At 40.8% G+C, this 17,642-nt stretch overlaps 1 protein-coding gene across 4 annotated transcripts in view; it reads left to right on the forward strand.

Annotated features, from left to right (window-relative positions):
- The window catches only part of dazap1 (DAZ associated protein 1), a gene marked incomplete at its 3' end in the record, with an annotated part of 60,502 nt that overhangs the window by 8,883 nt on the left and 33,977 nt on the right, over window positions 1-17,642 (forward strand). For 3 of the 4 annotated variants that reach the window (XM_079580936.1, XM_079580938.1, XM_079580939.1), the window contains exons 4-7: window positions 1,631-1,696; window positions 6,888-6,995; window positions 8,720-8,768; window positions 16,829-16,911. In XM_079580936.1, the coding sequence (XP_079437062.1) occupies window positions 1,631-1,696; window positions 6,888-6,995; window positions 8,720-8,768; window positions 16,829-16,911 (306 nt within the window). The remainder of the gene's footprint in view (window positions 1-1,630; window positions 1,697-6,887; window positions 6,996-8,719; window positions 8,769-16,828; window positions 16,912-17,642) is intronic. The other variant, XM_079580937.1, reaches the window with a different exon arrangement.

Genomic DNA, 17,642 nt, shown 5'->3' on the forward strand with positions numbered 1-17,642 from the left:
ATGAGATTTACGTAGGTCATTGAATGCAATCATAGCAGCGTGGTCTAGACAGTGTGGAGGGGAGTGAAGGGCGTGGGTGAGAGGAGGGGAGGGGGGTGGAGCAGAGCGGAGTTCACTTCTCCACCTACTGATGAAAACATTTACAGAAGACATTGCTTAAAGGGACTATAAGGAGTTTAAAAATGTTAAAATTAAGTGTTTTCCTCCCCCTACATGTTCCAGCCATGTCCTAATGTGTAGATTGAGCTCAGACCTGTTCACCACAACTGCCTCTAAAATCCTGTACGGTCACTCAAAAATGTGTCACTTCGGCCCGAATTGCCGTCATGCACGAGCTTAATATAGAAGGTGCAGTTACACATATGGCCTGAGGTGGCAGTAGTGAGTATAAAATGGCGAACTTGCTTCCAGCCCCTTTAAGGCAGCTTAAATTAAACATTGTTTTAAGTTGTTTAAATGGTATAATTTTCTCCCTATGTAATATTTGTCCAAATTTAAAAAAAAAAAATTAGCAAGGGGTTTTTCATTCATTTTGAGGAGTTTGTTAATGGCTTGTAGCCTGGGAATCCCCATGCTGCTGTGTTACTCAAATCATTTCAAACTGTACAGCAGCCTGGGGACCATGGCCAAAATGTTCGCATGGATTTGGGACCAATCACAGAACGAGGAGGGACGGCAAGACGATGACGCACTATTCGATATACGGAAGCCTGTACTTTGTTTATGGATAAAACATTAAAAAAAAAGTTTATTTACAGATCCAACATGACAGCAGCGACTCCATATTTTGATCAAGCTTTAGACCGTGTTCTAAATAGACGTCATTTGGCCCACATGACCTCCATCGGCTGAATGTGGCAACTAATCAAGACTGGAACTGAAGCTATGACTGGTTCACGTAAAGCGTTCAAACCATGTTGGCCACTGAAGGTGTTTGTAATTTAGGTCAGTGGTTCTAAACTGGTCTGGTGTCGGGACCCACCATCACCATAAAATCACAGACTTTCCAGCATCGGTGTCATAAATCGGTGCATTTCCAGCCACAATGAATGAAAAAGGTGTAGTTTTCTGTGCCTCGCGCTCCTGGTTTCTGCTCATGTGCTGTTGACGGTTCGTTATATTTGTGCAAAAATCTTAATAGAAGCCGACAGAAGGAGATCTGTTCATGTCCAAGAGTGGATTTGGTCACCAATGTCGCATCACAAGAACTAATCACAAATCTCCTATGCATTTCAGACGTTGGGATTCACTAAAACACTAATTGGCCTGATTCAAACTGGCAAATGATTTCTATAGAAGTGAATCCGCAGCCCTATTTCTTTCCATGTTGATTGCATTATATAAATATTTGAACTCCCAAGAACCACCGAACCTATTTCAGGATCACATCTAGACTAAACCGGATCTAAAATTAACCTAAATTGCATTTTCTCCCCGTTCCTTGAACACCCTCATCTTTCTGAAGGAGTCAATGGCGCTCCACTTCCACGCTTTACGAGTGTGTGACGCGACCTCTATATTCAAATATATGTGCATATGATGATCGTCCCATTTAGCCGTAACCCATTATTGGAGCGGCGCTGAAGGTGCCTTTGATTGTAACGTCAGGCCTGTGTGTGTGTCTTTTCAGATTGACCCGAAGCCATGCACTCCCAGAGGAATGCAGCCTGAAAAGTCTCGCACCAAAGAGGGCTGGGTAAGACGAGCCTGATCCAACCACCGCCGCTCATGGCGCTCACACCATCTCCTTCACTTCCCCTTCATTCCACTTATTAGGCCAGACATTTTTCATTTTTTAGACGGACCCAAGTACAAACACGGGGCTCCAGATGAATGGTTTTGGGTATCATTTATTCTTTACAGTACTTCAGTAATCCGTTCCCCATCAGCTGTTTGACATTTCCAACACTTTACACAATGAGGTGAACTTCATTGGGAAAGGGATACATGGATGGATTGGGCCAAAAATGTCAATTTATGTGACAATCATGCTCAACGAGTTAAAAAGCTCTAAAACGTGTTCAGTTGCAGTTTTTGCTCAAAAGTTTCCCATTTTGTCCAATTCTCTTTCCTCTGTTTAATCAAATGTTTGCAAATCTTGGGACATTGATATACGCTTATTTCTTTGTGGCTTTAGAATATAGTGTTTGGCAATTCGGGCGTTCTGCTCTCCCTGAATTTCATCCGATGGACGGGGGAGCGACTGAATTTTGCGGTGCATTATGGGTGGCAAATCGTCTTCGCAAGTTACGGTTCTGCTGGAGCGTTTTCGCTCGCTCTGCTTGCTTCATCTTATGCTAAGAGAGGAATACAACTCTGTAGCTGATATTTTACGATGCAGACTTCAACTGTTCCGACTCCCTACATAAGCACTGACAGCCTCTGATTATCTCTCTGCCCAATACAACTTTATCGAGTCTGTGTTTTCACCGTGAGAACATCAGCCATGTCAAAAAAAAGTTCGAGCTGCTAACCGCTCGGCCGGAGCTAACTAGCTCCTTAGCAGCGCATAGATCCGGTGAAAACAAGTATTATGCAATAATAACGTAAATACAGCCGGTAACTATATAAAGCAGCCTTTGAGATGATCACACACTGAGCCGGGCTTGATGCATTTGTGGTTTATTGTGGATTTTTCATCAACAATGAGCTGTAGGCGACTGTAACAAGCTAACGGGGCTAACCTGGAATAACCATCGTCCACTGGCACACATAATAGTCCTTTATTCGGACATATGGGCTGGATATGAGCTTAAATACTGGGGAGATCCTTGTGCAGATCATGTGTAGCTATAGTTGAAGATCATTCATCATCACATTCTTCCCTCTCAGCTGAACTTCATTCACATTGTCGCCGTCTTTCACTCGCACACACAGACGTTTTCGTTCGCTCTGCTCGCTCTCATCTTCTTCTAAATCTTCATAAACACCATCCGCTCGTTCAACTAGCAACAACAATTCCTCCTTTCGTTTCCCCACACTCGAAACACCCTTTCTCTTCAACCTTTCACGCAATTCAGGCACTGTCAGTCGCTTGTAAGCCATATTCGCTATTACATTAAATCAACCGGAAGTAAAATAGGCAACGACGGATGTTTTTTTTTTATCGCTCCCCCCCGTCCATCGGGTGGAATTTTGGGAGAGCAGAACGCCCGAATTAAAAATGTCATTAAAAGGCATAGGAAGGTTCGTGAGGCACAAAGCTGAGGGTCGCCGGGTTATTTCAAGATCAAATTTGTTTGGCGTCCCCAGTTGTGGTTGGAATCCCCTGCTTTGAAACCAATGGTTCCCAACCTTTTCAGCTCGTGAACTGGGGACTCCTACAGAAGACTGGAATTAGCATTTGCAAAACATTTAGATCTGGTTTATGCATATTGGTCTCAGTCTGGAGCCCTGTGTTTGATAATTGAATCTCCAACACATTCAACCAAAGTAATATTGATGGACATAAACATCTTAACACTGGAGCCTTTGTGTAGTTAATTTTCTTGTAAACTTTAGCAGTAATTTAGTTGTTTTGTTGTCTTCATACCAGCAGAGAGAGTAGAGATTTAGTAAAGTAGTAACATGTCTTTTATAACAATGTAGTTCTCACACAGCATGTAACAGTGTGGCTTTAACCTCCATTATTTGTGTTATTTAATCATTTGGAGCTGTTTGAGTGGTTAGCCAACGTCTCCGAATCACTTCAAACATCTGAAGGCAAAGCGGGAGTGGAGCCACAGCACAAAGCCGCTCCGATTTGCATCTCGGCCTGGCGTAGTCAGTGACCGTCTCGCACTCCCATGTCGAGCTGTGAGCAGACTTTAAGTGTGAGGAGCAGCTGATAGCAACGCTCAAAATGCAACGTCGTGAGACTCTGGTCTGCACAAATCGCACAGTACAGGCTCGGGGAATGTTTAAGGTGCAATATTTGTCTGCAATATTCCAGAGTAGATGTATAGTTGGGCTAGGCGATATGGCAAAAAAGTAAAATCACAATTTATTTCCTCGTTTTGACCAGTCTTGGCTTTTTACAATTATGGCTCATGAGAATATACAAAGGCTTTTTAAAATGAACATCAACTTGAACAAAACAGGCAGTAATTGTGTCTAAATCTGTGATGGTGAGCACTTCTCTTTGCCGAGATGATCCATCGAGATGCCCGTTTAGACGGCGTGAATGTTACACAGGTGTGACTTAGGCTGGCCACAATAAAAGCCCACTCTGAAATGTTCAGATTCTGTTCAACATACACCTGCCAATGCCATTCACAACATTGACGTCAGCAAAACGCTCACTCACACGACCACGGCCACACGCTGTCTGCCATCTGCTCTGAACTCTGTAAACCTGGACGCATCCGTGAAGAGTGTAGGCCTGTCACCATAACAGAAGTTTGATATATTGAGCCATGAAAATACTGCGATAAGTATTTAAAGCAGTACTAAGTAACTCTTCCCCCTAGAGGCCATAAGCGCAACTGCAGGTGTAGTAGCAAGTTACGATTTTTTCGCTTATTAATTGTCTTGGAGAGTAAATACGACGCTGACAGGAAAGGCGAAGGGAGAGAGGGTTACTGTGCATCCAAAAATACTATGGAAATATTTTTTTTTTCACTCAAACTTGGCTGTAAATACTGTTTAAAGTGATGTTAGACCCTCCAATCATCCCATAAACACTTGTATTATCCCCACAGGGGCTATGAAAAGGATTATTAAGGTAAACACGTTACTTAGTACTGCTTTAATCTTAAAATGTCTCACTATAAACATAAAACCTATGTACTTAGAGTGATATATTAATTATTAGATAACAAAAATGTGACGTAAAATGCAAATATAAATTGAGTCTTATATCTGTCATGTATTGAACGATAAGTCAATATAGACACCATCGAATGTGAGCATTTGCCCTCTCAAGTCCGTTACTACGACGAGCTGCGGTCAGGTGGACACCCTGAGGACCACGAGCAGCAGATGAGCTTCCCTAAGATGGTTCCTGACACAAATGTGGGGTGGTCTCAGACAGTGTTGGAGGTGAACACGCTGGATGAGGTCTGTGGCTGTGAGACCGGTTGGACGTACTGCCAAATTCTTTGAGTCTTTGGAGACGGATTGTAGAGAAATGAATATTCAATGCACGGGCAACAGCTCCGGTGGACATCCCTGCAGTCAGCATGCCTCAACTCTTGCGACATTTGTGGCTCTTTGTGCTATGTGTAAAACTGAACATTTCAGAGTGTCCTTTTATGGTAGACAGCTTATGGCACACCTGAGCAATGTCTATACAGGCTAATCAGGGGGGGGATGGATTGTCTCGATATAGAAGTGCTCACTAACGCCCAGTTTCCACATCTTCCGCCTGTTCGCTCAGGTCAGCTGCACTCCGCTCCAGACTCCTCTGAATGACGGCGACATCAACAGCCACTAAAATAAAATCTGTGCAGTTGGTGTTAAAGGAACAGGCCACCGTTTTTACATACTGAGATATGTTCTTACCTTAGCTTTGACGAGTTCTTTAGGACCTGTCTGATCTTCCCCCGTGCCTTCAGTCACGTAAACACAGCGCAGACGGCGTTAGCATTTAGCCTCTCCCTCTCTCCACTATAGCTCCAAAACAGGTCAAGATAGAAGCTACCAAGCTCTTCCACGTTTTCCCTATTTAAATATGGTTACGTGAAGTGTAACACTACAAAGTATAATTACACAAAATTAAACAATGTGGATTTTCTAAGTGGATAAAAGGGGGGACTATATTGTAAGGCGTAATAATACCAGGAGTAGTTCGAAATCCGCGCAGTAATCTTCACTTTACTGTGCGGATGCCAAACTAGTCCTGGTATTATTACGCCAGACAGGTCCTAAAGAACTCGTCAAAGCTAAGGTAAGAACATATCTCAGTGTGTAAAAACGGTGGCCTATTCCTTTAACTTTGAAAACCAGGATGTTGTTGGCGTTCCATTTCCTGTGTGGTGCGATCGGATGTGAGGTTTGATCCAGCCAGACTGAAAGTTGAGTTGATCCATATTTTTTTCTTCGGGGAGGAACGGAGCAGCGGCGGCCGGCGACAGAGAGGATGTGGAATGTTAACGCATAGCAACGCATTTGCGTAGTGCGGCGCAAACATGGAGAATGTGGAAACTGGGGGAACATGGCTTTAGGCAGATTTGTTAAGAATAGGCCACCATTCTTCCATACTGAGTTATGTGAGATACCTGAGCTTAGACAAGTTGATGTACCTGTGAGTTTAGAAGCAACCAAGCTCTTCCACGTTTACCCTATTTAAATATGGTTAGGTTAGTAGCTACATAATCCAAGTATAGTTACACAAAGTTAAACATGCCTATTTTCTAAGCGGATAAAAAGGGGAACTATATTGTAAGGCGTAATAACACTGACGTCCACGCAGTAATATCTTCACTTTACTGGGCGAGTCTACTTGCGTAATATTGGCTTCTGATTGGTAATGGGCATGCCTCCAGTGGATATCAGACTACTGTAAATTGGTAGCCATTAAAGGATTCATAAGCTGGGTTACTTTTTTGCCTACTCTATAAACTAAAGAAATCTCAAAATATAGTCCATTTCACATTCAGTTTTATGCAGTTTCTTCTCGTTTTAAATACCCAGAGTTCCCATCATTCCTCCTGATACATTTGTAAGATGAGCTTTTGAAGTGCGCAGCAGCAGAGCAGTGGTGTGGCGGGTGTAAATGGCGGGAGCACGCTCTGTGATCTGTGGAGACTAGTGCCTACATTGACATGACATGTTAAGAATTCTAGCCCAGGGCCAGAGAGGGCCTGCTTTTCTGCTCTGACTGAATACGTGCTGGCTAACTGGCCTCTTCCCGCAGCGATCCTTTTAACAGCCTCCCAAACCCCCATCCACTCCCTGTTTTCTTTCAGAAGGGCAGCAAAGCCGATAGCAATAAGTCTAAGAAGATATTTGTAGGCGGCATCCCCCATAACTGCGGAGAGCCGGAACTCAGGGACTATTTCAATAGATTTGGAGCGGTAAGTATTGGCAACGCATAACACAGGCAACTGTTCTAATCAGTCAGTTTCTACTGGACCCGTGTGGCAGAGGCCGAGCCCCTACTGCAGCAACAGACCATTTGTGCGATCAAAGTGCAAAGTAGGGTTGTTCCAATACTGGTACTGGTGCCCGATATCACGGATTTTCTAAACCAAAAGCTACACTGCAAAAAGTATTTAACTAGATCAGCATAAACATCTCAATTTGAGCATAATAATCCAAATTTTAGTTGTTTTGACTAGTTAAGGCGAGACACTGCAGGTGAATAGGGAAAAAAATGTATATTTACAGACATCAATTTGAGACTGTTGCTGTCAATCACTGACTGGCATAAATGTGAGAAAAAAATACATTGCAAGTTTTCTGTCATTTTATCTTTTCATATAAGAACAAGGTGTTTTATGCCTAAAAATGCCCCAAATTTCCCATCTTTTCAGCGACGAAATCTGAATAATGGATAGAGCTACATTCAAATTTATGGTTTAATTTTATTGATGAATGAGTTACCAAGACTTTCTCAGAGGGGATTTAGGATTTCTTGTTTAGTTTTAAAATAAGCTGTTTTTTCGCCTTATTTTTTGACAATTCAAAACTCAATAAATGGGGTTAGGGATTAAATACTAAAAAATCCCTCTGGAAAAAATCTTCCAAATATTGTTCAGTCCAAGGCTGGAAAATTTGAAGTCTTTAGGTCCGACTGACGTGGACATAGTGTCGCCACAATGACAGAAAAATGTGTTTTGAGAAAAAGGCCCTTGAAATTGCATTCTCCCATATAAGTCTATGGGGGAACATTGAATCAGCGCAATATTTAAACATGTTATTGTGAAGATTAGGCATATTTTCTGTTTCCGGGTGAAAGCTTGTATGTTCAGAGACCAATTTGGCCCAAAACCTGAAAACTGAAAAAAATGAGTTTTGCCTGTAGTGTCTCTCCTTAAGAAGTTGTTGGGCATTTGTCCGAGATTATTTCACTTGTTCTGAGATGTTTCTGACTCGTTTCGATACATTTCGTCCTTATTTCAGGTCATTTTCTTTGCCAATGGGGTAAGAAAATTGGTCTTATCTCATTGGCAACTTTACTTTCTTATTTCAAGCGAGATTTACCCTAGAACTGGTCTGAAATGTCCGCAAACAAGCAAAGTAAACTTGGTCCGATCAGAAAAAGTGTCTAAATGAGTGAAAACCGCTCAAAACAAGATACATTTCCTCAATTCAAGTCATTTAAGCCAATGCTTGATATTTACTTTTTGTAGCAGCTCCTGGAGCAGCTTAATAAACCTGATATCGCTCAACCTCTAATTAAAAAAAACCCTGCTAATACAAAGAAAGGGTTCATGTTTTCTCATTGATGCGTTCATTTAGTCTTTAGAGTGGAACCAGAACGAATCGCGTAAGACCCAATAAAAAATAGACCAAATTATTATCACAATAAGGATGGATATTGCATCACCCGATACTGCGATAACAATAATTTTGAAGAAATGAATTCGGAAATAACGGCACACCCTGACCTCTCTGCCACACCGGCCCAGTAGTAATGAGAAGACATTTGAATGTGCAGTGTGTCCAGTGAACAGCGGTCTGGGGGGGGGGGGGGGGGATAGCAGATATCTGTGTTACTAAATCGAGGCAGCAGAATGTTGTAATTGCTTTTAAGGACGGAGCTGGGCGCTCACTGTTTCCTTTGTCCCGTTTGAAGGTCACAGAGGTGGTAATGATCTATGATGCGGAGAAGCAGAGGCCCCGAGGTAAAAGCTGATCCCGTTCTCTCTCCCCCCCCCCCCCCCCCACCCTCACCCCCCTCTCCATCTTAAATCACATGACAAACTATTCTGGACCGTCCACTCCCACAGCGAGAGAAAACCGCAATATGTGAACGCTTGACACGACACAAAGATGTTAGCAGGAAGTGAAGCCGAGCACACGCTACACCATTTTTCGTTGACAGTAGATGAGTTTCGTGATCATAATCCTGTTCAAACGCCCGCCCTCCGCTTCCTATTTTCTGCTCTTGAAATGGCGTCAATGCCATGGTCACCAGACTCGATCGCTGGTACATCGGCGATTCCGGTTTCCAGGCAGAAGCGTTGGCGATTTTAACCTCCCCAAAAGTGAACACACAGAATGCAGCGGCCAATAACCGAACGAAATACACACAGAAAGATACCTTAACTACCACAAGCGACTAACTAAATGGCCACAGCAAGCCCCACAAAGATCACAACATTAGATCACCGAAGCTCCATGAAATCAGTGCGGCGTTGAAGCGTATCCAAAAGCCCGCGACTGCCCGAGTTTCATTTCTCGGGCAGAAATGAAACTGTCCGAGTTTCTCTGCTCCTTCGATGGGCTTTAACTGACTAAACGCACATGGTTGTTTTTTAGATGATACACCTTAGGGCTGTGCAATTAATCGAAATTCGATTACGATTTCGATTACAACAGTAAACGATTACAAAATTAGCATAATCGCAAAAAATCAATTATAATATATATATATTTTTTTTCAATGTTTTTTTTCCCTTTTATTGTCTTTTTATTTTTTATTTTTTTTTCACATTTTCTTTTTTTTCAATTTTTTTTTCTTTTTTTTTTTTTGCAAAGCAGACTTGCGTTATTTCAGGCCGCTGGGATTATTTTCCCTTCGCTTTTCACATGCCGTGACTCATGCTTTTGTCTGACATAAAAACAAACGGCGCTGTGTGATGATGTCATCAGGCCGCCCTGCTCAGTTTACTTGCGCAGGTGTGAGGGCTGGCCAGCAGGGGGCAGGTGTGAAACAGGGACCTCTCTTTAATCAAGGCGTACTTGAAATCATTTGCACTTTTATGACTGTCCAGAAAACATAAAATATCATCATAATGTTTTGATTAATAAATAAATAGAATAAAGACAGACTTTTTTTTTAAAGGCAACAAATAATCGTGATTTCAATTATGACAAAAATAATCGTAATTATTATTTTTTCAATAATCGAGCAGCCCTAATACACCTATTTAAAATAACGCCTATTTTAAGTCTTTTCCTATTCCCCAGAGTCTCTTTGGTTAAAACTGATGTAAAAATGCCTCCAAAATGAGCTATTTCAGCCTGAAACAATCACAAAAAATGCCTGTGAACTCTTGAAGGGACTTTCACTCATTTTGGGTGAACTCGTTCGAAATCCAGTCGCGCAGTGTGAACCCCCCCATTCTTCACACAATCTTTTAAGACTGAAATAATGGTGTAGTGCGTGCTCAGCTTCAGAGGTTTTGGATTGGACCATAAGGTCTCTTTCCAGATACTTTATGTCGACACCCAACTTCTTTCAACAGCGTCAACTGTCAAAGAGTCTCAAATCGTACATCACTATCGCCACACTATACTGGTAAGGCTTTGCGTGACGTTTGGACAATGGGCTTTGCAGATTTACATTTCGTCCAAAGTTTGGGTGTCACACGAGGTTCAATAGTACAGTTTCCCCAGCCCACTTGACAGAAATCCAAAGCTCGTGAAGTATTCAGGCTCCAGAAAGTAGGTGGCTCCAGCCTCTCGGTAAAGTAACAATGCACTTCATCACAAGTGAACTTACGGGCCGCTGGCATATTGAGAGCAGTCTGAATATCCCGAGCCAGTCCTCTGAGCGCTCGCTTCCTTCAGCCAAAGCATTTGTCCCGTCAAACTTTATCCTGTTTCGAGGACGTCTTCTGGAAAACTTCAGAGTCGCACGTCCCACATTGCCTCAATCTTCCACTGGTCCACCTACAAAGTGTTCACTCATATCTTTTGGGACTGAACCAGAATAGTTTGTCATTTGAATTTAAACACGACCGTTGCACCGTTGTGTATTTGACTAAAGCAGTAGCTATTACAGACCTGAATAAGTTTTCTTTAGATGTTACTCTATAATCTTGCATATGTAGAATAGTATGTGTTTTCCCATATGTAGAATGTTAAGTATTTGTAAGTAAGCCCTGTTTTTCTTTCTTCTGCCCCCTTTTCTCCCTGTGAATGCTTTGGATGTGATTAACAGTGTCTCTTAAGATTTGTCTTTTTCTTCTTTAGGTTTCTGTGCATTGTTCCAGTGTCACAGAGATACAGGCCAAATGTTTGATTTATTCTTTTATTCGTCGTCTTTCCCGAAAAGAGTGCTCGATACAAACATAAAATAGTTTTTATGGGACATATTATTCAAAATCTGCTTTTTTTTCTTCTTCCTGTGCCGGTGTCAAACGCGTACCCAGAGTAATAAATACTTTAGGATTTGAAGTCATGTCTACATAAGGATATGTTGTAATGACTGATACACAGGATTTTGCCTAGAGCTCCCTCTGTAGTCAGTAGTGTGAATGACAGTGAAAACAAGCTTTTGGTTTCTGCTAATCATGTGCGAGCTACTCATGGCGCTTGGATGAATGAGCGCAGAACTGCTCAGAACAGGTTCTCTCTCTCTCTATCTGTCTATCTGTCTATCTATCTCTCTCTATCTCTCTCTCTATCTCTCTGTATATCTCTCTCTATATCTCTCTCTATATCTCTATCTCTCATATCTCTCTGTATATCTCTCTCTCTATATCTCTCTCTATATATCTCTCTCTATATATCTCTCTCTATATCTCTCTCTATATCTCTCTCTATATATCTCTCTCTATATATATCTCTCTCTATATCTCTCTCTCTATATCTCTCTATATATATCTCTCTATATATATCTCTCTATATCTCTCTATATATATCTCTCTATATCTCTCTCTATATCTCTCTATATCTCTCTATATCTCTCTATATCTCTCTCTCTATATCTCTCTATATCTCTCTATATCTCTCTATATCTCTCTCTATATCTCTCTCTATATCTCTCTATATCTCTATATCTCTCTCTATATCTCTCTATATCTCTCTATATCTCTCTCTATATATCTCTCTATATCTCTCTCTATATCTCTCTCTATATCTCTATATCTCTCTATATCTCTCTATATCTCTCTATATCTCTCTCTCTATATCTCTCTCTATATCTCTCTATATCTCTCTATATCTCTCTCTATATCTCTCTCTATATCTCTCTCTCTATATCTCTCTCTATATATATCTCTCTATATATCTCTCTCTATATCTCTCTCTATATCTCTCTCTCTATATATATATATCTCTCTATATATATCTCTCTATATCTCTTTCTCTATATATATATATCTATATCTCTCTCTATATCTCTCTATATCTCTCTATATCTCTATCTCTCATCTCTCTGTATCCCTATATATCTCTCTATCTCTCTCTCTATCTCTCTCTCTATATCTCTCTCTATATCTCTCTCTATATATATCTCTCTCTATATCTCTCTATCTCTCTCTGTCTATCTCTCTCTCTATATCTCTCTCTATATCTCTCTATATCTCTCTCTCTCTCTATCTCTCTCTCTATATCTCTCTCTATATCTCTCTATCTATATCTCTATATCTCTCTCTATGTATCTCTCTATCTCTCTCTATATATCTCTCTATATATCTATATCTCTCTATATATCTCTATATCTCTCTATATCTCTCTCTATATATCTCTATCTCTCTCTGTCTATCTCTCTCTCTATATCTCTCTCTATATCTCTCTATATCTCTCTCTCTCTCTATCTCTCTCTCTATATCTCTCTCTATATCTCTCTATCTATATCTCTATATCTCTCTCTATGTATCTCTCTATCTCTCTCTATATATCTCTCTATATATCTATATATCTCTATATATCTCTATATCTCTCTATATCTCTCTATCTCTCTATATATCTCTCTATATATCTCTCTATATCTCTCTCTATGTATCTCTCTATCTCTCTCTATATATCTCTCTATATATCTATATCTCTCTATATATCTCTATATCTCTCTATATCTCTCTCTATATATCTCTCTATATCTCTTTATATCTCTTTCTCTGTATCTCTATCTCTATATCTCTCTCTATATCTCTAGTGTACTGTATGGCTAACTAGCTGCTAACGGGTCTGATGTATCTTAGCTTTTCATGCTTAGGGACTTAACGCTAAAACCAATCCAGTGACTAAAAAGTACTCGGGATGGGCTTTAAATTAAAATATAACTTGTCCATATTGAGTAACATTTAGCTGGATGAAATATTAACAAGTTAGCTCGACCTCGCAAACATCCATGCAGATACAGTAAGGCTACTGCAAAATGAGGCCAGTCAAGTAGAAATAATACATAACCATCTAAATACTATTTTGAAATGACACAACACAAGCAGCTTTTGGACACGGACTGTTTCGATGTCTTTGGACACACGGCGCACACAGTCTGGACATTCCTATAACTCTATCCAAATCAAATCAAGTCACATCATAAGCACTGAAAACGGTTTCATGCATATACAGTAAGTGAAATTCTGATTTAACTTCTTAAAAGTTGACTTTAATGGAAGGTTTACTCAAGTAAATGAGTAAAGTAACGAATTACTAACCTATCTGCTATTAACACTCAGTCTTTGACATTAGTATATGAATAAGGTGTCTTCTACTCTGTACTTTCCTTTTATCTGTATTTGGTATTGGCGAGCACTCAGTCAACCAATCGACCGCATTTAGGTGATGTCAAAGCCTAGTTAGAAATCATGACTGGATTCGCAGATCATTTGAGATTTTGCTTTAGATACAAATCAGCGTATTGGTTTGAGCATCCCTACCCAAAACTGTCGTCCACATTAAAGCCCATATTTAAAAACGGTTCACTTTGCACGTGTCTTGTTTGGAACAGGTGCGTGTAGGTGAAGGCACATGAAGGCCAAACGTAGAACAGAAAAAAGTCTCTCCCACACGGTTTTACTTGCAACACCAGTGCTCTTTTTTATTAATTGCAAGGTTTTGGCCAGTGGCAAGTCAGGCAAATGGTTTTAGTCCAACATTAGATATGTTCTGAGCAGTTCTGTGTTCATCATGCCTCCATGAAGCTGCTAACCATGTCTGACACCAAGTCCTTCCCACAGCTGCCTGAGGGGGGAGCTCCAGACAAACTCCTCAACAGCCCTGGCCTCCATGTCTGAGTTGTATCCTTACAGAGACATTATTTTAATCCCCAGATGAATATTTCCACGTTAAACAAAATGTGAAGGAGGGCAGTGTCGTCTTTCATCTAAGCCAGGACGTCTTTCTTTCTTTCGAGACGAGCCCCAGAGGTAATGGTATCCTCCCAAATATAGCAAGTATTACAGCTTTAAACACTTTCTCAGGCAGCGAAGAGTCTTTCAGGTCTAGTTCGAGGGATTTTTTTTGCCCTTTTCTTCCTCACAATTGTCTGATTGGTTTCTGGGACGTTTTGCTTTTTCACCGATGGGGTTACGTTTTCTGACAGAGTTGAATCCATTCTTCGTTCTACGATTTTGATTTGTTCCCTGGGCAACCCAAAGGTTCAACCGTCGGACAGATGTTCTTTTCATGAAATTCTGTGGACCTTTGCTCATTCCGGCCAAATTAATCGATTCTTTGATCTGAGGTGCCTAAAAACAAAAAATAAAAACGCGACTTAGTGATAGATTTGACCTAGATGCTCGTTACGATCCGCCCCGTTACAGCAGCGGAGGACATGTCACTCTGTCGAACGAAGCGCGGCCTCGACTTATATTTGGAAATGGGACGGGTCATTGACAGATGTTATTAATAGCGGCGTAGAGCATAAGTGCTGGGAGCGCCTGGCATGATACTAGAGGTCTCCGAAAAGGGACCGATCTCCAAGGACTTTTAATTGGATTCAGGTTAGGTCCCCGAGTACCAGACGTGCACTCAACCCAGTTCTGCCACAGCGAGAACGAAATGAAATCGCTGGCGCGCGACTGCAGACAAGGACTTTCGCCGGGTAGAACTTGGATTATCACATAGCTCTCGCCTAATTCATGTCTTCTCACGTGACCGAAATCTCATCTTTTGGCCTTTATCTCTGTGTTTTTTTCTTTTGGTTGATGTTATGTTTTAACCGTTCATTGTTCAGGCTTCTCCCGACTCTTTCAAAAGTAATTATACTGAAGTCGACCGTTTGGGAAAGCTTGGAGAAAGATTTTTAGACGTTTCACAATTTTTTCCGTTTTGTTTCTTACTCCATGTTTTGTGACGCATTAACAATGGCTGCTGCGAGTGTGTGCTCCACAGCAATTTACCAAGGGCCCAGCTCACGGTGGGGTTCGCATGAGACCGCAAAGGAGTAACGAGACCCAAACAATTGGCCCGGATGACTTAATATTTTAACCAAGAATCATACATCAAAAATATTTACAACAATAGATGTTTGTGTGGGTTTGGAAGTTGTTCAGAAGTTCACCATTGAAGTAGAGGTTTCCCAAAGTTACCATGAGGACTGGGTTGTTTTGCCTCTTCACAAAGGCCCAGTCTGGATGACTTTGGAGACTTGTACTGTGATGAGATGGAAGAATTGTTGAGTAAATTGGAGGATGGATATAGATATAGAGTTTGAATTCTCTTCTAAAAAAAAAAAAAAAAAAAAGGCAGAATGTGCTCTTCCCAAAAAAACATTTTGTTGACTACAGAAATATTAACCACTTAATAGGTTGCGTTCACATGATGTCACAAAGAAAGAGCCTATAGTTTAAGGCCCAGTCCACACATATCCTGATATTTCTTCTGAAGATCTCGTTTGAAAACTGAAACTGATGACACAACATTCCACGTCAACGAACCACTGTTTTTTGGTCTAATATTTTAGTTTTAGCAGAAAATAAATGGCAGCCTATTCAGTGTTGACCAGAAGTTTAAAAACGGTTTCTTACAAAGCTTATACCTAGCAACGTTTAGCATCCTAAAGTACATTTAAATAAACAAAAAGTGTTTTATTTTTTCTGGTAAGTTAGTCCAGATGGTACATTTGTCGAATTAACACTTAAAAACTACTTAAAGCAGTACTAAGTAACTTGTTTACCTTGATCAATCCTTTCCGTAGTCCCTCTTGGGGTAATAATGCAATTGCAACTTGACTGCCACCGGACCGGAGCAGCCAATACGCACTCATAGAATCACGAAGAAGAAGCTAACATGCTAACGGGCAATGCTAACTGCGGGCTAGCGCCACTTTAAACAGTATTTACAGCCAAGTTTGAGTGAAAACAGTTATGTCCATTGTGTAATTGGATGTACAATATCTCTCTGTCCCTTTGCCTTTTCTGCCAGCGTAGTATTTACTCTCGAGGACAATTAATACGTTAAATAAATTGCTTCGACACCTGCAGTTGCGCTTATGGCCTCTAGGGGCTAGAGTGACTGCTTTAATTACTACATTCAATGCCTAACTCATAATGAATAGTTCTTCATACTTGACTTATTTGACTTATTACACTTAACTAATGAATTGTTCATGATTAACTATTAACTCATCATTTATTAAGGCTAAATAAGGTGTAGTTATTATAAAGTGTTACTGATTTATCTCGGTTTTGTTTTACGGTGCCCAGCCCTAGTTGTAAGGGGTTATTACAACATGTTAAAGACTTGACACACGTTTAATTCCTTTTTTAAAATCCTGTTTCATTCTTCATTCACGTAGGGCCACCAGGAAGTTGGTCAAAAACATTCTGCGCACAGAGCCTATAAAAAAAAGGATTTCAGTGCCAGATCTAGAAAAATTCTGAAAAGATGTCGGACAACTTTCAGAGCCCACCACAACTCGCGATTTCCACTCCAGTTACTCGCACGCAACGTCATTCGAACCCACCACCCGGGGCGCCCTCACTGCCGAAAGCCCGATACTGTTTCTTCATCTTGTGTTGTCACAACCCCCTCCTGCTACCTTGATTCACTCTTGGTCGTTGGCTAGGTTTTGGATTTATTACTTTCGAGGCCGAACAATCAGTGGACCAGGCTGTCAACATGCATTTTCACGACATCATGGGCAAAAAAGTGTGTAGTGGTAGTTTTAATTTTACCCTTCAACATCAACAAAGGCTTGGGCGAACCGTTAAAAACATCAACTCCTGACAGTTTCCCGACGTAAAGCCATACTGTGCAGCATTCCCACCCAAACAGGATCATATTTCGAGTGCATTTGACTTATTTTCATCAGACACGTTACGTTGCTGGGAGCAGGTCGTCACAGCCCCGTCTACCAAAGCCCTTCCAGGCGCTTTTCGATAACCCATTGCAAAACTACCATTGTCAGTGTCTAACCGAGCATTGGGAGCATGTTTTCAAAGCGACATATAACCCCGGAATGTTTCGCAGTGTGGCTTTAACCATATCACATCATAATTATACCACTACTTTGGAAAAAAACGTCTAGAAATTGATTATTACTGCTTTTGTAATCGACTAATAATGGATATCTTCTTTTTCTTTTTTTAGTCGCTCAAGGCTTTGTTTTGAATTGACCGCTCCTCTAGGATGTTTCTGCAATTTGTCTTTAAGATTAAAGCAATAAAAAGTAGAGTCGATTTGAGATTTGACACCTAAAGGACTGGTCAAAGTACGTCCTGTTTCTTTTATGTTTTTTCCGATGTTCTGTTGGCAGGTCACTTACACGTCAACATCCTTATTTGAACGTTTTTTTGTTTGTTTTTTTAACGTTTAAAAAAAAAAGTTACCAGTGACCTCAAGTTTAAGAATCTCCATACTGTGTCTAATCCAAATTCGCA

The sequence above is a fragment of the Gobius niger genome (genome assembly GCF_951799975.1).
Source record: "Gobius niger genome assembly, chromosome: 22".
NCBI lineage: Eukaryota > Metazoa > Chordata > Actinopteri > Gobiiformes > Gobiidae > Gobius > Gobius niger.